This window comes from Coregonus lavaretus (assembly GCF_964263955.1).
Source record: "Coregonus lavaretus genome assembly, chromosome: 20".
NCBI lineage: Eukaryota > Metazoa > Chordata > Actinopteri > Salmoniformes > Salmonidae > Coregonus > Coregonus lavaretus.
This window is the reverse complement of record NC_140007.1, coordinates 13,087,890-13,114,003: the sequence shown is the minus strand read 5'-3', so window position 1 is coordinate 13,114,003 and position 26,114 is coordinate 13,087,890. Positions and strand designations below refer to the sequence as shown.

The following is a 26,114-nucleotide window of genomic DNA, read 5'->3' as shown; positions in this document are numbered from 1 at the left end:
ACGCAGTTAAGCAGGCAGAATGACAACATAAAAGATTAGACAGTTAGAATGTATGTAGTTCTTATCTTCTTTCTGACAATGTTTTTCTTTTCCTAAGCTGCTTTTATGAAAAGTGAACAGTGCTTCAGCTCCTGTCGCTGGAACTCCAGCAGATGGGGAAGTGAGTGACAGAGGAGAGACTCGAGAGACTAGTGAGACTGGAGAAGGGCAGGGGTCCATTTTGCTGTTCACGTCATGTCCCATGTCAGTGCTAACATTAGCAGCATGGTGGTCAGCTCCAGTGCCTCATTGCAATAGGCTGCATCTGCTAATAGAAATAAATAAGTGTTAGTTCATCTTTAGTAAAATTACATGTCTTATGTTGGCCTTGCAAAGAATTTAGTTTCCTTTTGTCCATTCTCTCTATGCATACCAACAAAATGTTGTCTCCCCTTCTTAAGTCTAGGATTTTCTGTAAAAACAGAGAAAACAAAGTAAGTCATGTGGATGAGGAGAGGGGGTAACAGAGAACCCTTGACATAGAGAACACACACACCAAACACGATGAGCCGTGTGTGTGTGTCGGTGGATCCCAGAGGGTTCTGGGCAGTGCAGCGGAACATGGAGCCGTTGAGCTCGGCTGGTACTCTCTCCAGCACCAACTCCCTCCCATTATGGTCCTCTCTCCCGTCCAGCAGAGGACCTCCCACCCTGGTCCAGGTGAACAGTGGCTCGGGGAACACCATGTTCTGAAGAGTGCATGGGGAAAAGCATCCTTTGTAAATAATGTGTGTGTATGAGATTGATTACATTACAGCCGGACTGCACATAATCACTGATGTACAAGTCACCTTGCATCCCAAATAATTACTCTGTGATCAAGATTATTGATTATGTGCCTTGCCAGCTCGCCTAACTCAAACTGATCCCATCAAACACGCTGAAATACTTTCATCCAAATGTATCTACCAGTTGTATTCTATAGTCATAGTGCGACACCTGTTGGTGAAGTGTTATATTCTTGAAAAAGGTTTGCTTTCAATGATTGTGATTTCCTACTACAGTTGGATGCACTTATTGGTACAAATAGGGTAAGAATAAAGCATTTCTCATGTACTCACCCCAGTGGAAGAGATCTGGAGGCCCTGAACTGTAATGCGGACAGTGTCTCCTACTTTAGCCTTACCAGGCGACATGGACAGTTTGGGGCCCCTGGGAGCAGCTAAAGGGAAATAAAATACAAACAATCAATGTTACATATTTTTTTATCTGATCTAATCTTTAATATTTTAACCAAATTGTACATTTACATTTTGGTCGTGTAGCAGACGCTCTTATCCAGAGTGACTTCCAGTCAGTGCAGTCAGTAACAAATCACTTCTATTATTTTTCCTTATTTGTCCCATAAACTATTTATAAAGGAATAAATGCAGCAACTCATCTATACTGAACAAAATATCAATGCAAGATACAACAATTTCAACGATTTTACTGAGTGACAGTTCATATAAGGAAATCAGTCAATTGAAATAAATTCATTAGACCCTAATCTATGGATTTCATGACTGGGCAGGGGTGCAGCCATGGGTGACCTGGGAGGGCATAGGCCCACCCACTTGGGAGTCAGGCCCAGCGAATCAGAATGAGTATTTCCACACAAAAGGGCTTTATTACAGACAGAAATACTCCTCAGTTTCATCAGCTGTCCGGGTGGCTGGTCTCAGACGATTCCGCAGGTGAAGAAGCCGGATGTGGAGGTCCTGGGCTGGCGTGGTTACACGTGGTCTGTGGTTGTGATGCCGGTTGGACGTACTGCCAAATTCTCTAAAATGATGTTGGAGACGGCTTATGGTAGAGAAATGAACATTCAATTCTCTGACAACAGCTCTGGTGGACATTCTTGAAGTCAGCATGCCAATTGCGAGCACCCTCAAAACTTGAGACATCTGTGGCATTATGTTGTGTGACAAAATTGCACATTTTAGAGTGGCCTTTTATTGTCCCCAGCACAAGGTGCACCTGTGTAATGACCGTGCTGTTTAATCAGTTTCTTGATATGCCACACCTGTCAGGTGGATGGATTATCTTGGCAAAGGAGAAATGCTCACTAACAGGGATGTAGACAAATTTGTGCACAAAACTTTAGAGAAATAAGCTTTTTGTGCGTCTGGAAAATTTCAGGGATATTTTATTTCAGCTCATGAAACATGTGACCAACACTTTACATGTTGCGTTTATATTTTTGTTCAGTATATATTCTCTGTATACCGTGCACAAAGCTTTCAGCCTATGAGTCCATTTTGTATATGAGCATGGCAGTCTTGGAACAGCTGTTTTTGATTGTGATAAATCTCCACTATATCTAGTAATCCACTCATACTTACTGATATGAGGTTTGCCGTGTATTCATCATAAACTGATGCCCGTGGCTGTACTGCATACAGAGCATAGTGTGGGTAGGTGTGTGTGCTTATGTGATTACATATGTAACGGTGTAAAAAATAGCTGATCTGCCGTGAGATTTCTAATGCGTTTCTAAGCAGAACTAATGGATGCTCTGAACAAATACTCTATTAAGGATCATCCTCATTACGTGAGTCACTGCCTCTAAATAGTCGCTGGCTGCTGCTGGATCCTGAGCTAAAGCATATGAGTACCGTATATTCCTGTAGTTGGCTGATGCTTTAGGCTGGGAAGTGATTGTTTTCTGATATTACTGAATGCATTATCTCTGAGTAGTGTTGTATGTGTGTGTATATATATATATATATATATATAAATATATATATATATATATATATTCCCTAAATTCAGAGTTTTCAGACACCATGAACATTTCCATTAATTCAGTAAAAAAATGTAAACCTATAGTGAATTTGGACTTTAACTAATATTTTGGAACAATATTATTTTGGATTATACCATGGCATTGTTGAATACTTATTTCTGATTGGCTTGAAGGGCATTCTAGAGCGTGCATTATTTCCCTATAATGCACAGTATATTTGCACTGTAAAATTCAATGGCTATAGAGTTAATTCTTACATCTTCTATGTTTGAGCTGCTTATGAAAGCAAAAGTCGAATTGAAAACTTTGGTATTGTTGAATTCGATTTTCATAATGGCAAGCTAGGACTGATGGTTTGGTTAGTTAAACTCGCAAATCTGTTTGTTTGGTTACCACGGCAACTAGTGTAGCTGTCTAGTAAACTTGTAATGCTAGCTACTTCAGTGGATGTTGAACACATTTCTACCGACAAATGAACACATTCTAGCGGCAAATGTATTCAACTATAGCTATGGTATAAAAGGGATAATCAACTCAGGGCTCTATGCGTTCTCTGTAAAATAATGCAACGCCGTGGAAGATCACCTTCCACATCTTTCATTATTTTCCATAGAACGTGTAGCCCCTCATTGATTATCCCTTACATATTCTTTCTGTTTTCAAGGAGACATGAGTATTTGGTATCCAGCTGATTTTCATGGTCAAACCGATTTGGGAGCCTGGTATCTGAGGGAAGGTAGAAGGTGGAAGGGCATGCTCAGGTCTGGTACCCACACAGAGTGACCTCAGCCTGCATGGGCATGGACAGAGCTGGGTGCTTGACCTCGCAGCTGAACAGGGCGTCGTTGTCCAGCTGGGGGTTGAGGCTCCAGGTGAGCATGGCTCTGACCTCCATGGTGCCATCGCTGGAGACCTGCCGCCTGTGCTGGAAGTAGTAGAGCGGGTCAGTGCTCTGCACCCAGCGGGGGAACTCCCGGCTTACCACCGTCTCTGGGATCACCTCCGTGGTTGTGGGGCTGGGCTCAGACCCCTCCACACCACCAGGCTCCCCCGGGGCCCCTGGCTCCTCCCCGGCCCCTCCTATCTTCCCTGTCCCTCCGGTGTCCTGGTCCAGACGGGGGGGCTTCCCCAGGTCCTGGTCCAGCAGGGAGAGGGACTTCTTCAGCTTGGTGTCATCCAGATCTCTGCTGATCAAGGTCCTAGAGCTCCGTAGCCCTGCCAGGCCCCTGCCCTGGCTCCTGCCACCCTCCATAATAGAGGGGAACACCTCGATCAGCTCGCTGTCACGCTTGAAGTACACCTGAGAGGAGAACGACATCGTAAGAGCCCGTAACAACCAAGAACACAAATCATTTCAACGGTGCAGTGAGTTTTCTTACTTCAAATTATATTTCAGTAGGAGTACTTTTGAGTAGTTTGCATGTGGGTAGCTGAGGAACTCTCAACTCTGTTATTTTATATCGAGGTGGAGTTGAGTTTTGATAACTGGTCACGGGATTTGCTAGCAACAACATTGAGCCACCATCAGTCGATTCTTGTAAAAATGCCAATTCTGAAAACGCTGTCCTTTCGTGGGGTGCTGAAATTCATAATTTTAATACAAACATTTAGCAAATACAACCACCAACTTTTTCGTCATTGCTCGTACTACTTGAGCTGAGATTAAATTAGATCTGTGCTATCTGGGATCCTTGGGAAGTCCCTACCCCATTGAAGTTGACATTTTAAATGGTTAAGGTAAGAGTTAAGGTTAGGGTTAGGTATGGTTATGGTTATGGTTATGGTTATGGTTACGGTTACGGTTACGGTTACGGTTATGGTTATGGTTACGGGTTAAGGTAAAGTTAGGAAGTCCCAAGGATCCCGGATAGCAGGGACCCAATCTCAGTTTACGTAGTATGAGCAATGAGGACCTTTTTATTTATTTTGATTAACAAACAAATATCAACAAACAAAAGAGGAATAGTCACATGCAAACAAGCATACATACAAACTTTTTACATTGCCAGGAATCCTAAACAAACAAATCATATTCATAAATAATACAAGTTTTAATTGCCTTTTTGTTTTTCATTTTAGTTAAAGTAGAGCCATATTGTTTAAATTCATTCATAAAGTGAAAAAACTTAGGTTTTGAATTAGACCATTTGCATTTGTGAATATTACGTTTACCTAATATTATTAGCAGTTGAAAATCACCATAGATCTTAGATCAAATAAATCTTGCTGAGGGAAATGTAGTATCACAAACAATATTCATAATCTGTTTATTACAACATTTATCTTTGAGGATGTTAATATTGCCAATGAATATATTTTAATTTAAATCTACGGTACTAAATCAACCACAAAAAAATAAAATAATAATAATAATTGGAATCGCATCAGAAACAATAGCATATTCTTTCGGGGTTATTGGAATTCTAAACTTATCAAGAAATTCCCCATATGAGAGATTTTTTTCAACATCAAAACTACACTGAAGCAGAAATTCTAAACCACCAACAGAGTCAAATAAATACTTAGGGAAGACATTCCAAATATTATTCTGGTTCTTAATATACTTCAGAATCCAATTGATTTTGAAAGTATTATTTCGAGTATTGAAATCTACAACCTCAAACCGATTGGTACCAAATGAAAGCCAAATATCATTCCCCCATTGACAGTTTCAGTATCTGTGGAACAGGTATGAGTTTCTTGAATGAAATAAAAAAAGTTGGCACTCTTACCCTTACAATACAAAAAAAAAAGATTTGCTTTTCAAAATATTATGGATTCCCCTGACATTAATAGAAAAAACTGAAATGGACATGTACAGTCGTGGTCAAAAGTTTTGAGAATGACACAAATATAAATTTTCACCAAGTCTGCTGCCTCAGTGTTTATGATGGCAATTTGCATATACTCCAGAAAGTTATGAAGAGTGATCAGATGAATTGCAATTAATTGCAAAGTCCCTCTTTGCCATGAAAATGAACTTAATCCCCCCAAAAATTCTGCCCTGCCACAAAAGGACCAGCTGACATCATGTGATTCTGTCGTTAACACAGGTGAGATTGTTGACGAGGACAAGGCTGGAGATCACTCTGTCATGCTGATTGAGTTAGAATAACAGACTGGAAGCTTTAAAAGGATGGTGGTGCTTGAAATCATTGCCATTCGAAAGTTATTGAAAGCCAAGTTAACAAACAGATCACCGACCATTTCGAATCCCACCGTACCTTCTCCGTTATGCAATCCGGTTTCTGAGCTGGTCATGGGTGCACCTCAGCCACGCTCAAGGTCCTAAACGATATTATAACCGCAATCGATAATAGACAGTTCTGTGCAGCCGTCTTCATCGACCTGGCCAAGACTTTCGACTCTGTCAACCACCGCATTGTTATTGGCAGACTAAATAGCCTTTGTTTCTCAAATGACTGCCTTGCCTGGTTCACCAACTACTTCTCAGATAGAGTTCAATGTGTCAAATCGGAGGGCCTGTTGTCTGGACCTATGGCAGTCTCTATGGGGGTGCCACAGGGTTCAATTCTTGGGCCGACTCTTTTCTCCATGTATATCAATGATGTCGCTGTCACGATCGTCTAAAACAGGTGCAGACCAATACGCAGCGCGTTGAGTGAACATGATGACTTTAATGATAAAGCACGTAAATACAAAACAAAAGACGATAGTGAAGTCCAACAGTGACTATGACTGAAACGGAACAAAAACCCACAAACCCCACAGGAAAACATACAGAAATAAATATGGCTCCCAATCAGAGATAACGAGCCGACAGCTGACACTCGTTACCTCCGATTGGGAGTCATTGACCAAACCTAGAAATACAACACTTAGAAACACCCAACCAAACATAACAAAATACACCCTGGCTCAAATACAAAAGTCCCGGAGCCAGAGTGTCACAGTACCCCCCCCTAAAGGTGCGAACTCCGGGCGCACCAGCATACAGTCTAGGGGAGGGTCTGGGTGGGCGTCTGTCCACGGTGGCGGTTCTGGCCCTGGTCGTGGTCCCCACCCCACCTTAGTCACTATCCGCTTCCGTAGCCTCCTCCACATGACCACCCCCCAACTAAACCCCACTGGATTAAGGGGCGGCACCGGACTAAAGGGCAGCACCGGACTAAGGGGCAGCACCGGACTAAGGGGCAGTACCGGACTAAGGGGCAGCACCAGGATAAGGGGCAGCACCGGGCTAAGGGACAGCACCGGACTCAATGGCGGATCCTGGCTGGCTGGCTCTGGCGGATCCTGGCTGGACGGCTCTGGCGGATCCTGGCTGGACGGCTCATGGCTGGCCGAAGGATCTGGCTGCTCATGGCTGGCTGACGGATCTGGCTGCTCATGGCTGGCTGACGGATCTGGCTGCTCATGGCTGGCCGACGGATCTGGCTGCTCATGGCTGGCCGACGGATCTGGCTGCTCATGGCTGGCCGACGGATCTGGCTGCTCATGGCTGGCCGACGGATCTGGCTGCTCATGGCTGGCTGACGGATCTGGCTGCTCATGGCTGGCCGACGGATCTGGCTGCTCATGGCTGGCCGACGGATCTGGCTGCTCATGGCTGGCCGACGGATCTGGCTGCACATGGCTGGCTGAAGGATCTGGCTGCTCATGGCTGGCTGAAGGCTCTGGCTGATCCTGTCTGGCAGAAGGCTCTGGCTGATCCTGTCTGGCGGAAGGCTCTGGCTGATCCTGTCTGGCGGAAGGCTCTGGCTGATCCTGTCTGGCGGAAGGCTCTGGCTGATCCTGTCTGGCGGAAGGCTCTGGCTGATCCTGTCTGGCGGAAGGCTCTAGCGGCTCCTGTCTGGCGGAAGGCTCTGGCTGATCCTGTCTGGCGGAAGGCTCTGGCTGATCCTGTCTGGCGGAAGGCTCTAGCGGCTCCGGTCTGGCGGACGGCTCTGAAGGCTCATGGCAGACGGGCGGCTTATGCAGCGCTTGGCAGACGGACAGTTCAGACGGCGTTGGGCAGACAGGCAGTTCAGGCGCCGTTGGGCAGACGGGCAGTTCAAGCGCCGTTGGGCAGACGGGCAGTTCAGGCGCCGTTGGGCAGACGGGCAGTTCAGGCGCCGTTGGGCAGACGGGCAGTTCAGGCGCCGTTGGGCAGACGGGCAGTTCAGGCGCCGTTGGGCAGACGGGCAGTTCAGGCATGCTGGACCCTGGGGACGCACATAAGGCCTAGTGCGTGGTGTAGGCACTGGTGGTACTGGGCTGGAGCGGGGAGGTGGCGCCGGAAATACCGGACCGTGCAGGCGTACTGGCTCCCTTGAGCACTGAGCCTGCCCAACCTTACCTGGTTGTATACTCCCCGTCGCCCGACCAGTACGGGAAGGAGGAATAACCCGCACCGGGCTATGTAGGCGAACCGGGGACACCATGCGTAAGGCTGGTGCCATGTAAGCCGGCCCGAGGAGACGCACTGGTGGCCTGATGCGTTGGGCCGGCTTCATGACATCCGGCTCAATGCTCAATCTAGCCCGGCCGATACGTGGAGCTGGAATGTACCGAACCGGGCTATGCCTGCGTACAGGAGACACCATGCGCTCTACTGCGTAACACGGTGTCTGCCCGTACTCTCGCTCTCCACGGTCAGTCCAGGGAGTAGGCGCAGGTCTCCTACCTGACTTCGCCACACTCCCTTTTAGCCCCCCCCCAAGAAATTTTTGGGTAGTACCCACGGGCTTCCAGCCTCGACTCCGTGCTGCCTCCTCATACCACCTCCTCTCGGCTTTAGCTGCCTCCAGCTCTTCACGAGGGCGGCGATATTCTCCCGGTTGTGCCCAAGGACCCTTTCCATCCAGTATCTCCTCCCAAGTCCATGAATCCTTGATAGGCGTCCATAACTCCTGTGTAGGTAGGTCCTGTTGCCGCTTGACACGCTGCTTGGTCCTTTTATGGTGGGTTTTTCTGTCACGATCGTCTAAAACAGGTGCAGACCAATACGCAGCGCGTTGAGTGAACATGATGACTTTAATGATAAAGCACGTAAATACAAAACAAAAGACGATAGTGAAGTCCAACAGTGACTATGACTGAAACGGAACAAAAACCCACAAACCCCACAGGAAAACATACAGAAATAAATATGGCTCCCAATCAGAGATAACGAGCCGACAGCTGACACTCGTTACCTCCGATTGGGAGTCATTGACCAAACCTAGAAATACAACACTTAGAAACACCCAACCAAACATAACAAAATACACCCTGGCTCAAATACAAAAGTCCCGGAGCCAGAGTGTCACAGTCGCTCTTGCTGCTGGTGACTCTCAGATCCACCTCTACGCAGACGACACCATTTTGTATACATCTGGCCCTTCATTGAACACTGTGTTAACAAACCTCCAAACGAGCTTCAATGCCATACAACACTCCTTCAGTAGCCTCCAACTGCTCTTAAACACTAGTAAAACTAAATGCATGCTCTTCAATCGAACGCTGCTGGCACCCGCCCACCCGACTAGAATCACTACTCTCGACGGGTCTGACCTAGAGTATGTGGACAACTACAAATACCTAGGTGTCTGGTTAGACTGTAACTCTCCTTCCAGACTCACATTAAGAATCTCCAATCCAAAGTTAAATCTAGAATCGGCTTCCTATTTCGCAACAAAGCCTCCGCTCATGCTGCCAAACATGCCCTCGTAAAACGGACTATCCTACCGATCCTTGACTTCGGCGATGTCATTTACAAAATAGCCTCCAACACTCCACTCAGCAAATTGGATGTAGTCTATCACAGTGCCATCCGTTTTGTCACCAAAGCCCCACATACTACCCACCACTGTGACCTGTACGCTCTTGTTGGCTGGTCCTCACTACATATTCGTCGCCAAACCCACTGGCTCCAGCTCATCTATAAATCACTGCTAGGCAAATCCCTGCCTTATCTTAGCTCATTGGTCACCATAGAAACACCCACCCGTAGTATGCGCTCCAGCAGGTATATCTCACTGGTCATCCCCAAAGCCAATGTAGTGTATGAAGAATTATGACTTTGCTAATGTTTTCAAATGGAACCTGAGAGGATGTTTATTCAGTTTTACAGGGAGCCGTTTTAGAGTGACACCCCATAGAACAGAGGAAGTCTGTTTGTTGGAGACAGGTGATTGGACAGTATGGGGAACCACCCATATCTTGGTAAAGATTATAAGTACTGGGTTGGAACAAAGAAGATCAGAACAGACATATTCTTTTGGGACACTGTTCTCCGGATGCTGCAGACGTCTGTAAACTTATGCTGAAAACTTATGATATAAATAAAACGTATAATCGAAGTACAGTATAAGCGGACTCCTTTGTTTCAGAGCATAATTAGTAACGCTTTCTCGACACTACAAATGGCGACGAGTGATTGGGCCGGTCTGCGTCTCTCCTGTGTTACATTCATGAGCAGCGAAGTGACTCCCGCTCAAGACGCCGGCTTATAAGGTGAGATTTCTCACGGTCTTGTGTGCGATTTGGTTCGTTTGGTTATGGGTGTGTGCGCTGGGGAGATGTACCGTGTAAAATACTTGTGTGTGCTGGTGTTGCTGTTATTGCTGTGGAATGGGGGTCTGTTCTAACTATTCTAAATTTGTTTGCGCTGGTAAACAGCGAAAAAAGGGGGGAGTGTCTATGGGGATATTTTGCTTGAAAAAGAGTTCAAGAAGAATAGATTGAGAGGAATAAGGCCTAGGCATATGTGTGTAACTTAGAACCGCTACGAATCTACGTTAGCCCTCTTGAGGAGGCGATCATTATGATGGGCCAAAAAATCCTATAACACGTTAGGTGGAGTAGGTAAGTCCAGGGGGCTTGAGGCTGTGGTATATTTTGATTGTATGTTACCGCTCAGCTTGTGGTTGACGAATCATTTGTTTGATGTAACCGCTCATTAGATTTCCGGCGGGACCTCGTGGTAGCAGAAATTTAGAGAAACAAAGGAATTTTACGACGTAGCGGAGGTAGAAATGCTAAATGCGGCATGCTAAATGCTTCATGCTACATGCTAATTTATACATGCTACATGCTAATTTGATGCGTGCCGTGCACTGTATTTTTACCTTGGAGGTCCATTGGAATGGATCGAGCCTCCAGAACTGTGTTTAGTATAGCGTGGGATTGTGTCCTATGGTTTGTGAGCTCTGTTAAGTGTTATTGTTTGTCTATGAGGGGTAAAAGAGAGGAGGTATAGCGGGACTGTTAACGTTCTGTTGTCTGGGGTGAAGAGAGCTGGGAGAGAGCTCCTTCCACTGTGAAATCGCAGTGATGAATGGACTGCGCATGCGTGTGATTTTATGTCTCTAGAGTGACGTAGGGGTAAATATGCCACTCCTCTGCTACACTCTTCTGCGGGGAGACGCAGACGAACGAAGGAACAAAGAGAAGGGAACATTTAGAGGCTAATGGTGTATTTTGGTTGTTACATCCGCTGTTGTTTGAAGATGAAACTGTTTTCTTGTGACCTATTGAATTGATAAACTAGAGATATGTTGACGGATTAAAATAAATAAAATAAAATGTTATTGAGTTATTTATAATATAAGTTGTTTGCTTATTTCTTAGCGCAAATGTGAACGGAGGAGTATTGAATGTTTGACATAACTCAGTGTGTGCATAAAATACTAAATTATTGTTTGTCCTTTGTTATTCTGTCATATGAGAGATGGTAAGAGGAAGGAGGAGAGAGAGAGAGAGCTGAAGTGCTGACGTATACATCACGCGACAAGAGTCTGCTGCAACGGGACCAGGTAAAACTAAGGCCAGTACTGTTATATTTACAAAACCTTCCCCTACAGGATATTTGATGTTATGACAATTTGACAGGGACTTGGCAACAGACTGATCAATTGATGTAATTGCGTATTGGAGTTTTTTGTGCATGAGTGGGTTAGAGTTGTGTTGGGAATCGAGTACTGACATTATTCTGTAAAATTGAGGTCATTGGGTGCTTATTAAGCAATTGGTTTATGAGTACTGTAGTGTTGCTGGATTATAGGTATTTTCTTTTTTGGATTGCTCTGAAGTTGACTACTTTCATTTACTTCCCTGATTGGATGTGGTAAGATTGCCACTAATCAATAATTTGGTAAAATAAAATAAAATGAATAGATAAATAAATTGATGAATAAATTAATTGATTAATTAATTAATTTGAGGAAGAAGAAAAAAAAATAGAAAGAGGAAAAAAAATAGGGAGGAAGCTATAGGCTATATATTCTAAAATAATGAAATAATTTACAATAAAGGAATATAAAATAGTTGTTACATGGGGGAAAAAGGACATCAGAACTATGAAAGTAATTACACCTGTTGATATAGTTGAAAATAGTAAACATTGCAATACCATTAACCAAAGGTTATCTGGAAAAGGGAATAAAAGTTGGCCTGACATTGAACAACCATAGCCAGTGAAGGGAATCTTAACCCTGACGTCATCAACATGATGAAAGTGATTGAATAATAGAGAGAGGAGAAGCAGAGGCGACCAGAAAGATGAATCCAAAACTCCAGAAGTAAGAAAAAACCGAGATGTCTGGAAACTAAGAGAAGAATGAGGTTCGGAAAGATGAAGACAAAGATGAAGACTTGGAGATTAAAGGTGCTTCATATTCAAGAGGATTTTATCCAACAATGATTAGCAAAGAAGAAATAGAAAGAGATATAGACTGAAGTGTATTATGCCTGGATAAGGGGAATAATTTAGAAGAGACAACGAGAACTGGAAGAACAACTCAAGAAGCTGAAGATACAGAAGAGAAAAAAAACTGCTGAGAAAAGGATCCCAAGAATTGGAGGAGAAGAATACATTGAGGCGAAGGAAAGAGAGCACAAGTAAGAAGATGATGGAAGATGATATTTCGAGGACAGAACTTAGAATATAAGCTTTTGAAGAATACCGATATGTCAACAACAAGAAAGAACAGGACCAAGAAACTCTCAGAAAACTTGATCAAATACAACTGGGGGAGAAGAAGAAGGAGAATAAAGGCTTTGGTTATGAAGAATCAGTGTGCACCAAATCAACAATCACTGCCATAGCTTCAACTGAACGAGGTCAAATGCAATTGTATCAGCCACAACTAGTGGTACAAGTTGTTTCATATCCATAGATAGTTTCTGGAAAGAGGGAATTTCAGAGGAAGATACAGGAGCAAGTGAAGATCATCTGGAGGACAGGTGAACCCTTAAAGGAGCAAGGATTCTAGAGGTGCCTAGAAGATCCGAAGGGGGGTGTCAGCTGGTAGCACCAATTAGGGAAAAAATATCCAACAATTGAAGTGAAAACAAAGGACTATGAGAAGTGATGGTGAATAGCGGAACAGCTTTTATCTGTGTTCAGCCTGAAGAGGTTACACATCTCACTATGTAAAATTGACTAATTAGGATAGGGATTCGAGGGAGTAAAACAGCTGATTCCTCTTATGGAACCAATTGAGCTCTGCTATAAAAATCAAAAAATTACAATACCCATACTGGTATCAGAACATACACCTATTGCATTGTTGGGAGGAGAAGCATTGTGTAAGTTGAACTGTACAATAAGATGTACACCAGACGGCTGTCTGGTAGAAGATTTTAAAAGAGTAGGGTTTTTGGGAACCATATTTGCTTGAAAAGATTATATCATAGGAAGGAGCACAATCTGTTTGAAAAATAATGTTAAAAGGGTGACTGTTATTCTTGGTTACATTCCTACACCAAGAGATTTCAAATTAGGCTAAAAGATGCTCAATCGTTTGCCAAGTCTATGTGTAAAGAAATCATAAGCAGGTGGGGACTTCCCGATCACATATTGAAAAAATTTGTGGTAAAGGATTTTGTGAATGAATCAGTGGAAAGGGTTTTTAAAAGTTAGGAGAAAAGTCAGATTTAAAAAAAAAAAAGTTAGGAAAACTAGGGTTGAAGGAACTCTAGGACAGTTAGCTAAGCTTCAAAGTTAGTAGTAAGAGAGAGAGAACAGTGGTGAAGGGAAATTTAGAGTTTAGTGAGAAGATAGATATGGCAGGAGTTTAGATCTGTTAGGAGCAGATGCATTGAGAAAGTATGCGTTGCTGAATGATAAGAGAAGATTGAGGGTGATTGAGTATCTATATTTACAATTCCCAGCAGGAAGATCAAGGTGATTATAAGTGTATTTTTTATAACCAACAGTTTGAAAGTGAGGGATTAGAGTTAGGACTGAGAGTGAATGTAGTGACACTAGTGGTGATAGATGGAAATACAAGTCAAGAGTTCAAAGCCTTAGGGAGAATGGATGAATTAGCAACAATGACATCAACACTTCAGCCTATTATAACAACAGTGAGAAGCAATTTAACTCCTTCAACATTGACAGTTATTAAAGCCATAAATATATCACATTTGATTACAAGGGAGCCAATAGCTCTAGCACCAATTTTAGAGGAAAAGACTGTTATTAGGGTTAGGATGGGTGATACAGCTCATTTTCCTTGTAGTTGTCGAAACATTTGTTTAGGCCTAGGTTTAAGTGTTCTTGGTTAAAAGAAATACCCTATGTGAATTTGTTAGATAGGAAGGAAAATCAGTTAACAGCGCTTCATGAAGCATTGGAGAGGTAACCAGTGAAGGCTAAAAGTTGTTTTTGTTCTAATAAAACATATGATGGATAGGAGTTATTTAGGGGTTTGTGTGGTGAGAAAATATATTCTTACCTATGGATGGATAGGATGTTGTTACATGTTGAAGTTGAAGCTTCCATATTAGTTTTTTTTTATTTAAAAGAGGGGAAGCAAAGGGAAAGAGATACATCTGATTCTGAAAGAGAGAAGTTTCATAGTCTGGGAAGCCTATCATTGGAGGATAAGTCTAAGAGAGAAGTGGGGATTTTTCCATGGTATGGTGTAAAATTTTGGGAAGATAACATAGATAATATTAACTATAATTTGAGGGGTTTTGCAAATGAAACGATAAGAGGGTTTAACCTTCTGTGAAGACTCAAAGGAGTATTGATAGATAGATATCAATTTTGATTATCTCATTATTTTTCAAATGTTTTTCAATATTAGTGTGATTTTAGTGTTTTGTTATGAATCAAAGGGGGGAAATAGAATAATGTGATTCATTTTATATATTATTTTTATATTCTTAGTTGATATTGATGTTTTAATTTGAATGTGTTGTTTTGCAAAAGATACTGTTTGGTCTTTTCTTTTCTTCCAGAAGCATATGGGGGAATATGTAGAGATTGAAATACTCAAACAAGGACAATATGAAAGGACAATATGAAGGGACTGGAGGAGATGGAACAAGGAAGGTGTGGAAATGTTCCGATTCCATCATCAACGATGCATTGGAAGTCGACACTGCTGCGGAGATGAAGTGTAGTGGAGTACATTCCAGTGTCTGCAATGATATATAGACATATTTGCATGTGGAATACATAATTTGTGTCATATTCTTTCTGTATTAGGTATTAATTTTTGTAGAATGATATATACTGTTATTAGATACATGTGGGGATCTCAGATGTTTTTGTTTATTTCGTGAATGCTTAGGGACATGGAGTCTAGGCAGGGATAGAGAGGAATCCACAGTAGGGTCCGATGGGTCGACCAGCCTGAGTGTGGACATTTTGGATAGTATTTTGTTTCCTGGGGCTTTCATGTGTATTTAATTGCATCATAGTTTCAAATGCATTGATAAAGATTTATGAATTGATCTGGAGTACTTAGGTGGTTGCCTGGGGCAGAGGGGCCGTGAGAGAATTTTACTGTCTTGATTGATGGATGGATGTTTGGAAAGAAGGCTGCCAGACAGGTTTTTCGCTCTCACACTCCATAAAGATTTGTTCATGTTTCATAGAAATGTATTTACACTCCAGAGAAAAGTGTTTTGGGTTTATTGTTAAAGATAATCAATAAGAGAAATTGTTACTTGTCATAATCCTATTCTTTTTGTTTTCGAGACTTTTAGTTAGTCTCGAAGGGGGGAAATATGTAGTGTATGAAGAATTATGACTTTGCTAATGTTTTCAAGTGGAACCTGAGAGGATGTTTATTCAGTTTTACAGGGAGCCGTTTTAGAGTGACACCCCATAGAACAGAGGAAGTCTGTTTGTTGGAGACAGGTGATTGGACAGTATGGGGAACCACCCATATCTTGGTAAAGATTATAAGTACTGGGTTGGAACAAAGAAGATCAGAACAGACATATTCTTTTGGGACACTGTTCTCCGGATGCTGCAGACGTCTGTAAACTTATGCTGAAAACTTGTGATATAAATAAAACGTATAATCGAAGTACAGTATAAGCAGACTCCTTTGTTTCAGAGCATAATTAGTAACGGTTTCTCGACACTACACCAACACCTCCTTTGGCCGCAATTCCTTCCAGTTCTCTGCTGCCAATGACTGGAACGAATTGCAAAAATCTCTGAAGCTGGAGACTCTTATCTCCCTCACTAACTTTAAGCATCAGTTGTCAGAGCACCTTAATAATAATAATAATATGCCATTTAGCAGACGCTTTTATCCAAAGCGACTTACAGTCATGCGTGCATACATTTTTGTGTATGGGTGGTCCCGGGGATCGAACCCACTACCCTGGCGTTACAAGCACTGTGCTCTACCAGCTGAGCTACAGAGGACCACACCTGTACACAGCCCATCTGAAATTAGCCCACCCAACTACCTCATCCCCATATTGTTATTTATTTTGCTCATTTGCACCCCAGTATCTCTATTTCCACATCATCTCTTGCACATCTATCATTCCAGTGTTAATACTAATTGTAATTATTTTGCACTATAGCCTATTTATTGCCTTACCTCCATAACTTGCTACATTTGCACACACTGTATATATATTTTCTGTTGTATTTTTGACTTTATGTTTTGTTTTACCCCATATGTAACTCTGTGTTGTTGTTTTTATCGCACTGCTTTGCTTTATCTTGATCAGGTCGCAGTTGTAAATGAGAACTTGTTCTCAACTGTCTTACCTGGTTAAATAAAGGTTAAATAAAAATAAATAAATAGAAATTGTTCTTCCTCTGTTAACCATGGTTACCTGCAAGGAAACATGTGCCGTCATCATTGCTTTGCACAAAAAGGGCATCACAGGCAAGGATATTGCTGCTAGTAAGATTGCACCTAAATCAACCATTTATCAGATCATCAAGAACTTAAAGGAGAGAGGTTCAATTGTTGTGAAGAAGGCTTCAGGGCGCCCAAGAAAGTCCAGTAAGCGCCAGGACCGTCTCCTAAAGTTGATTCAGCTGCGGGATCGAGGAACCACCAGTGAGGCGAATACTTTTGGAGGATGGCCTGGTGTCAAGAAGGGCAGCGAGGAAGCCACTTCTCTCCAGGAAAAACATCAGGGACAGACTGATATTCTGCAAAAGGTACAGGGATTGGACTGTCATTATCTCTGATGAATCCCCTTTCCGATTGTTTGGGGCATCTGGAAAAAAGCTTGTCCGGAGAAGAGAAGGTGAGCGCTACCATCAGTCCTGTGTCATGCCAACAGTAAAGCATCCTGAGACCATTCATGTGTGGGGTTGCTTCTCAGCCAAGGGAGTGGGCTCACTCACAATTTTGCCTAAGAACACAGCCATGAATAAAGAATGGTACCAACACACCTCCGAGAGCAACTTCTCCCAACCATCCAATAATAGTTTGGTGACGAACAATGTCTTTTCCAGCATGATGGAGCACCTTGCCATAAGGCAAAAGTGATAACTAAGTGGCTCGGGGAACAAAACATCGACATTTTGGGTCCATGGCCAGGAAACTCCCCAGACCTTAATCCCATTGAGAACTTGTGGTCAATCCTCAAGAGGTGGGTGGACAAACAAAAACCCACAAATTCTGACAAACTCCAAGCATTGATTATGCAAGAATGGGCTGCCATCAGTCAGGATGTGGCAAAGAAGTTAATTGACAGCATGCCAGGGCGGATTGCAGAGGTCTTGAAAAAGAAGGGTCAACACTGCAAATATTGACTCTTTGCATAAACTTAATGTAATTGTCAATAAAAGCCTTTGACACTTATGGAATGCTTGTAATTATACTTCAGTATACCATAGTAACATCTGACAAAAATATCTAAAAACACTGAAGCAGCAAACTTTGTGAAGACCAATACTTGTGTCATTCTCAAAACCTTTGACCACGACTGTACTATCACAGTGACTATATGAAGAATATGAAACTTGTATAAGTTCACATGAAATGGCTTATCACAAAATGAAACATTCTTGCTAGTTGCAAATAAAAACAGTCCTTTGCACCACGCAGGTAGTAGATCTAAAGTGAAAACGTCATTTTTTCCCAATTGCAAATAAAATCTGACTTTTGCACCATGGATCGGTAAAACAAGTGTCAGTGCAAATTTCCCTGCCGTAAAAAAAATTACCTAAAACACTTGGCTCACACAAATAATGCTCTTTCCTCACAAAATAAAACGCTTTACCAGTTGCAAATAAAAATAATTCCTGCACCACTCACTTGGTTAATCCAGTAGCCATCAAGCTAGGCGACAGCGCAAATTTCCCTGCCATTAACAAAATGCTTGGCTCCCGCGAAGTATGCATTTTCCCCTCCTTCCTTGCTCTCTCAATCATCGGCCACTGATGATTCCGAGCTTCTTTATCAAATGCTGTCAGGTCATCCTTGAACCTCAGGTTGTTGTTCTTTAAATAGTAATTTTTCTTTGCACGTTTCCATGTCAGATCCCTCGCTGTCCTGGAGATGTATCTCATGATCACTGGTCGCGTGGCTGGTTGTTCTCCCCATCTCTACCCAGGCGGTGCACCACATCCAGGGAACCTGCAACAACACTCTGCTTGGTCTCCGGGACAATTGCCCTGCAAATGTCCTTCACCCTTGCTTTGATGTTCTCATCAGATCTTTCAGCGATTCCGTAAATTTGAAGATTCCATCTCCGACTGTACCGGTCAGTCTCGTTAACCTCTGACACCATTTCTGTGAGTTTCTTCTCCTGCTTTGTAACCTGAATTTTCAGTGTTGCGTTCTGCTGCTTCAGAGTATTTACTTCCTTAGCATTGAAATCAATCGCTTTCTTCAGGTTAACGATGCTGACAGTGTTCTTTTTCACCAAGTCCATGATCTGCGCTCTCTTTGATTTTAGCCGTGAGGATGTGGATGATGTTGTCCTATAGCTGACTCAGTGATGGTTCGCTTCTCAGCCTCTGGAAGTTGCACCTTGGTTGGGGTATTCAGGTATGAATCACATTCACTCCTTTTTCTACACTACAAGCATATGAACGAGTTTCAGCAATGCCTCTTTTCTCCTTGGAAGTCTCAACAGCCGTTATCTCAGCAACAGTTTGGTTATGTCCTGACTCCATGCTGCTAGCTATGAAGATGTTAGCTAGCTAATGTTTGCTAAACACGCTGAAACCTTTCGATAGCTTGTTTGTTGGAAATTGTCAAAAAAATATTTCAATGGCTTGATTAATTACAAAATTATTCAAAATTGCTACACTGTATAGCTATATTTTTTTGTTGTTGAAACTGCAGCCTAAATTTATAAACTTTGTGAGAAAACCCTAAAATTGTTCCTCAGCTAGAAATTCTACAAGCTCTCATGCCACCATCTTGAGCGCCTCCGCCCCCCAATGAGGGAAAAAGTCAGTGCTCGTATTTGCTAAAAGTTTGTATTAAAAGTATGAATATCAGCACCCCGCAGAAGGATCGCAGTTGTACAGGAACAGGTAAGCGTTTTCAGAATTGACATTTTTACAAGAATTTACTGATGGTGACTCAATGCTGTTGCTAGCAAATCCCCTGACCAGTTATCAAAACTCAACTCTGCCTCGATATTAGAGAACGGAGTTGAGTGTTCCTCAGCTAGCATGTGGGCAAACTCACCGTAGGGGCTGGCTTTCCTCCCATGACGATGCAGACTAGAGTGAAGTTCTGGGCCTCGTAGCGACTGAAGGGGGCCGGGCAGTCTGCTGCCGCTACAGAGATGGACTTAGGAGGCACTAGGGAGGAAAAGAGCAGAGCCTGGGACTAAAACGAGAAAACCATCCACATATAGGAAAAGTTTGTCTAGTATTTTCATTATTTTTCCCCAAGTATTTTCCAAAGGGCTACATAAAAAAACTAAACTAAAACATGAAACAGACATGTTTTTCATGTCTGTAGTTGATGGCAGAAAGTAGTCTTCTGTGCATTTCCCACATCTCAACAGTAGGGGGAGGCAGGTGATAAAAATGCTGATAGTTGTGGTAATGAAAACTGTTAAAACACTAAATAATCATGGATGCTGGACAAAGGCTACAAAACCTGCCACTCACAAAATCCTATCCAGTACCACATGATCATATCTATATAACATTAATTTTCTTAAATTTTACCCATGACAGTGAGCACGATGGTGCCTGAGGCTAAGACCACCCTGTCTCTAGAGGCCTTGTCGTAGATCCCCACATGGCACTCATATGGCCCGTCATCTTCCATCTGTACCTCAGGGAGCCTGGCAACACAAATACAAAACTAGTGAAGATAATACAAGATATGAGTTGTAAAGAGCTTTTCCGTGTACTCAAAGCATTTCTAAGAAAATAAAAAATTGGTAAGATAAGCCTAAGCTTGCAAGTGAAAACACTGACCAATGCTCTCTTTCTTGAGGCTGCAGACTACAGGTCAAGCTTACCGGACAGTTGATTGGTAGACCAGGTCTTCTCGTCTGCGGAAGTCCTCCATATGGGAGAAGTTGCTGTTGTACATGGCATCGTAGGTGAAGATCTTCTGCTTGGCACTGCCACCCTCTGTCACCTAGAAAGTTCAAGAATACATCACATTATACATCCTGGGCATGTGTCCATATAAAACAAGCTTTCTACACAAAACACTATCAATGAACAGTTATTATCTTCCAATTCATGAAGCCTAGAGAGCTTTGAAGCCTCTTCTTTTGCCCCTTTTATCAGTTTAGTTAGTTTCACAAGGAGCTTATAATAATATAATTATTATAATTATTATTTAAAAAACCTTATCAAACCTAGTAGCTCTTCAGAAGTCAGATAGCTTGTTATGTACTGTACCTAATGCTCTGTCTCTTCTGAACAAAGCTTTGATGGATGTGTCAGCGTTTTAATTGAAGTGTCAATTGAAAACAGTAGATAACAATGCCGGCCTAGTCAAAAGCTTCTCATAGAAGTAAACACAAGATATGTGCTGTTGCAAACAACCAAACGGTTCATACAGGGATATCAAGGCAACCCTACTCACCCGAAACCACACAATCTCTCGCAGGTTGCCATCTGTCCTGAAATTGCACTTGAGTGTCACTGTGTCTCCAATGACAATGGGAGGGAGGGACTCAAGAGTGACAGTTAAATAGCCTGTGGTTCAAAGAAATAAGTAAAATATCTGTTACACACATTTCCACACACATCTCTCTCCACAATGTATAGTCAACTCCCTTCCATGAAACCCATAGCATAGACCAGCGCAAAACATGCTATAGGCATGCATTAGATGTAAAGTTGTTCTATTCTATTCTATGATTCCTAATGGCCATCAAAGATTGTTACTATACTTCCCAAATGACCATACCTCCCTCTCTCTGGAGCATTGGGAATCAAACCTTACGGGCTAGCTGTAATGGATTATTAATAGTGCATTATCAAGGCTATGTGGCCAAAGCGTCATCTATTTTGTCTCATGCAGGCAATTACAGCTTGGGATAGCAATATAATGTGCACACTTTTTCCCCCTTTTCTTTAATGATTCATTATTGGCTTGTTCATTAATTAATTGTGGTGCTGATTGTGCACACATTTTCAGAAATGTGTCTTCACATGGTATTAAAATGTGTCTCTTAACTGTCTAATAACTGTGTCCGCATTGTGACCAGATTCCATGGTCCCTCCCTGTATGCAAATGATTTCACAGCTATTCTTTCTAAATATATATATTTTTAAGACATATTGGCATAAGTCAATGTTGACACCTGATAATGATGATTTAAATGGTTTCACTGTCCAGATCTGTCTACACTTGTAAGATATCCAGACACAATGCGTGCCTGACTACCTCCGGAGGTGGTCAGGAAGATCTGATCACAATCAGATCATAATGTGTCTTTTAATCGTCTACACCTGTCTAAAAATGTGGCCACAATCAGAATGTGGACAAGATCAGGACAAAGGACGCATGTTAGAACCAGTGGCACCACTAGTGCATGTTGCTGGTACTCTATTTCTCCCATTGGCGTGGTCTTATTGTGTGCTAAGTGCTGTGGCTCAGTCAGGTTAAAAAGGTCAGAATGGTGAATTAAAAGCCAACCTGTCTCCTAAACAAGTCAAGAGAGGATATAGTGCTTAGAAGCACTAATCTCTATCTCTACCCTGCACAGGCATCTGAGGCCACAGAAACCTAGTAGCGACCTCATTCTCTCTGAGAATTAATACACTGTAATGATATGTTTTCATTTGCACTTTCATAAGCGCAGAAATAATCTCAACTAGCTTTACATTAAGTAAATATTGTGAGTGTTGTAGGCTGCGTTTAGACAGGCAGCACAATTCTGATCTTTTCTTCACTAATTGGTCTTTTGACCAATCAGATCATCTCTGAAAAAGATCTGATGTGAAAAGATCTGATGTGATTGGTTAAAAGACCAAATAGGCTGTTTTTATACAGGGAGCCCAATTCTGATTTCTCCCACTAATTGGTCCTTTCACATCAGATATTTTTCAGAGCTGATCTGATTGGTCAAAAGACTAATTAGTGAAAAAATTATCAGAATTGGACTGCCTGTATAAATGCAGCCACAGTGTTATATAATAATGCAAGTGTAGCATTCCAGCTCCTCCCTCCCACCTTGGCCTCTACACCCTGACATCATGGTGGATTATTTTTCACCATGTTTTTCCCGCTAATCCCCCAGCTTTTCATCTACAGACCCAGCCATTCGGCACATCGCTCTGCGTCCTGCTCCAGATACTACATGAATGGGAGGAGAGAGCTGGAGGGGCTTGTGCTACATACGTACATTAAAAACATTAAAAAATATACAGCAGCTCTTTGGAGCAAAGAGAGCTGACACTCAACTCTGTAAGCGGGAGTCCTGTAGGTGAAGGCAAAAAGACTTGACTCAGGTGTTTTTATGATGTCAGTTGACATTTCTTAAAGGGGACATTCCACTAAGAATCTACAATCCAAATCAGGGTTGTGTTCAATATATTATAGAATAACAAGGGTTTCTTATAGGACAAAGTAGTCCGGCTCTGTTTCAGTCCGTTTCTTCTGTTTGGTGACTATTAAACCTAACCTAGCTATTGAGGCTGTCAGCAACATCCTCCTCATCAGTTACTGCTGGTGAGGTTAGGCCTTAACTGCATCACCATTGTCTTCTGCAGTGCACAAAAGACAGCCATAGTCCCTAGTCACCCAACTAGAGCCCAGACTCCGTATATAACCACCAGGAAATAGACATTCTCCTGCAACAGACTTAATGATGAATGGTTTAAGTACAGTAGTCTGTTGAAGATCCACTGCAAATACCCAGGGTTCACTTCATCTCATGTTAGTGCTGCGCTACGTTGACCAACAAGCTCCTCGGGTCCCATATTCTGAACAGGCACCATGACGGACAGCTGTCATCTGCTGTATCTAACAGAGGACATTTTGGGCTTCTATACAGTACACCCATACCTAGTCCAATGTTTTCTGATTATACGGTGATCAGAGAATTAGAGCCTGGCGCTGTTGTGACTCTTGATTCTTCTGAAAATGGGCTCACTCAAGGCATAATGTAGTTGATCCCTACGAGCATTAACTCAGCTACGGCAAATGGGATGGGGGGGGTGAATAAAGCACAGACAGAACGGCAGCAAGGAGATGACTATCTCTCTCTTTCTCTCTCCCACTCACAGACCAAGTTGATCTCACGAGCCGCTGGAGGTGGAGTGCCATTCGTCTGGCAAGCAAGACTAAAGACCCAGACAGACAAACACACACACACTCAAACTCATGTTACTAATATTAGATGCTTGAAATAATGCATATCCTCAGTGTTTTTGTTGCTGGCATTGTGTCAGGGCCTAGGCCTTGGGGCAGTGGCATTTAATCATTTTAGAGTACAGATTACCTGTAAAATGGGTCAGCCAAACAAACAGCCTTTATCCCTCAGATAATCAATCAAAAAACTGGATTGAGTAACTAGGATTGTGACATCATAGCCTCACTGGCATCAGGCAACTTTTGTTTACATCAAACATTAATATGAGCACTCAATGTACAGACACTGAAGCAAATCTCCTCACGGACAAAGATCTTCAACTAATCCTTTTAGATGGCTATCAATGACTTGACACTGTTTGCAGTCAATCTAGGCTACTGTGTAATGAGTTTCAAACTTGCAAGCAAAGAACCGCTGCAGCCTATAATCATTGGAAAGTTCATTCTGCAGGGTTTAGAGCTATAGCCTATCACAGAAGTATGTATGTAGATAATATATACATATATACACTTTGCACACTCTTCTATTTGAAGAATCTCATATATATAATATATTTTGATTTGTTTAACACTTTTTGGTTACTACATGATTCCATATGTGTTATTTCATAGTTTTGATGTCTTCACTATTATTCTACAATGTAGAAAATAGTAAAAATAAAGAAAAAGCCTTAAATGAGTAGGTGTTCTAAAACTTTTGACCGGTAGTGCACATACATACTTCTGTGATACGCTATAGCTCTAAACCCTGCAGAATGAATTTTCCAATGATTATAGGCTGCAACGGTTCTTTGCTTGCATATATATATATATATATATATATATATATACTGAACAAAAATATAAAAGCAACATTCAACAATTTCAAAGATTTCAAATGAGTGGGCAAGGTTGCAGCCATGGGTGGGCCTTGGCGGGCTTTGGCGCCCCCCCCCCCCCCCCCCCCTCAGATCCCGCAGGTGAAGAAGCTGGATGTGGAGGTCCTGAGCTGGCGTGGTTACACATGGTCTGCGGTTGTGAGGCTGGTTGAACGTAATGCCAAATTCTCTAAAACGACGTTAGAGGCAGCTTATGGTACAGAAATTTACATTACATTATCTGGAAACAGCTCTGGTGGACATTCCTGCAGTCAGCATGCCAATTGCAAGCTCCCTCAAAACTTGAGACATCTGTGACATTGTATTGTGTGACAAAACTGCACATTTTAAAGTGCCCTTTTATTGTCCCCAGCATAAGCAGCACCTGTGTAATGATCATGCTGTTTAATCAGCTTCTTGATATGCCACACCTGTCAGGTGGATGGATTATCTTGGCAAAGGACAAATGCTCACTAACAGGGATGTAAACAAATTTGGGCACAACATTTGAGAGAAATAAGCTTTTTTTGAGTGTATGGAAACATTTCTGGGATTTTTTATTTCAGCTCATGAAACATGGGACCAACACTTTACATGTTGCGTTTATATTTTTGTTCAGTGTATATATGTGTATCTATATATGTATGTGTGTGTATATATATTTATGTGAAATAGTCTACTGCATTGAGCTTTAGAAATAAAATAAAAACGTTTTAGCTAATAAGAACAAAATGCTCCTTATAGTATAAAAAACTGAGACTTACCAACTGCTAAATCCAAAATATATAAGACGAGACACTGAGAAAAAGCACAACTCATCTTCCCTGTTAGTGTGTGTGGTCAAGTTTACATTCCATCTACTTTTAGTCGACAAATCGCCGATAATGTGCCATCCACCGTGTCTGTGGCACCGGGTCGGAAGCCCTTTCGGAACGCTTCATTCTGCACCGGAACGCAGACCTTGTTTTCTGTTTCTGTCAAGCGAGCAGTGAGAAAAATATGTCCATTTCCCGTTATTAACTCCTGAATAGTGAGAGGATTAAAAAAAGCAACAGATTTGAATGAAGTCTCTCTGCTCTCTCAACACACGCTTACGCGCGCGCACACAAGCACCGATAGGCGCGCCAAATCCTATCAGGCGACAGACAGTTGCCTCATGTTAGTGCAATGAAATATAGCCAAAATAGCTCATTATTCGTTTAGATTATTTATTTGCATGCAATTAAATAAAACGTAGGCTACAGTATAAAATAGGGACAGAGGATGAGAAAACTCCCCAGCATGTAGCCCCATGTCCCCCTCTGTGTCCAAGATAACAGTCTATTAGCTTATACCTCAACTGCCTCCCCAAAATCATTCACTGAGTTTGCAAAAATCACAAATTAGCAAAAATGAAGAGCTTGAAGACCATGATCTATTTATTCCAATAACAAGGTGACATACTGAGAGGATGGCTTTCACTTCAGCAGTAATAAATTCATGAACTTCTTTGAGGAAAAGATCATGACCATTAGAAAGCAAATTACGGACTCCTCTTTGAAT

At 42.2% G+C, this 26,114-nt stretch overlaps 1 protein-coding gene across 1 annotated transcript; it reads right to left on the bottom strand.

Annotated features, from left to right (window-relative positions):
• Nucleotides 1-227: 227 nt before the first annotated feature.
• On the bottom strand, nt 228-25,463 carry LOC311147385 (immunoglobulin superfamily member 21-like; the record flags this gene model as incomplete). The annotated part of the gene is made up of 10 exons (XM_084184081.1): nt 25,337-25,463; nt 20,980-21,092; nt 20,402-20,523; nt 20,103-20,221; nt 19,612-19,727; nt 3,542-4,067; nt 1,101-1,201; nt 536-728; nt 413-451; nt 228-307 (listed from the first exon to the last, which is right to left on the bottom strand). The coding sequence occupies exons 1-10, from the start codon at nt 25,389-25,391 to the stop codon at nt 228-230; spliced, it is 1,464 nt and encodes a 487-aa protein (XP_084040207.1). The 5' UTR covers nt 25,392-25,463.
• Nucleotides 25,464-26,114: the final 651 nt, after the last annotated feature.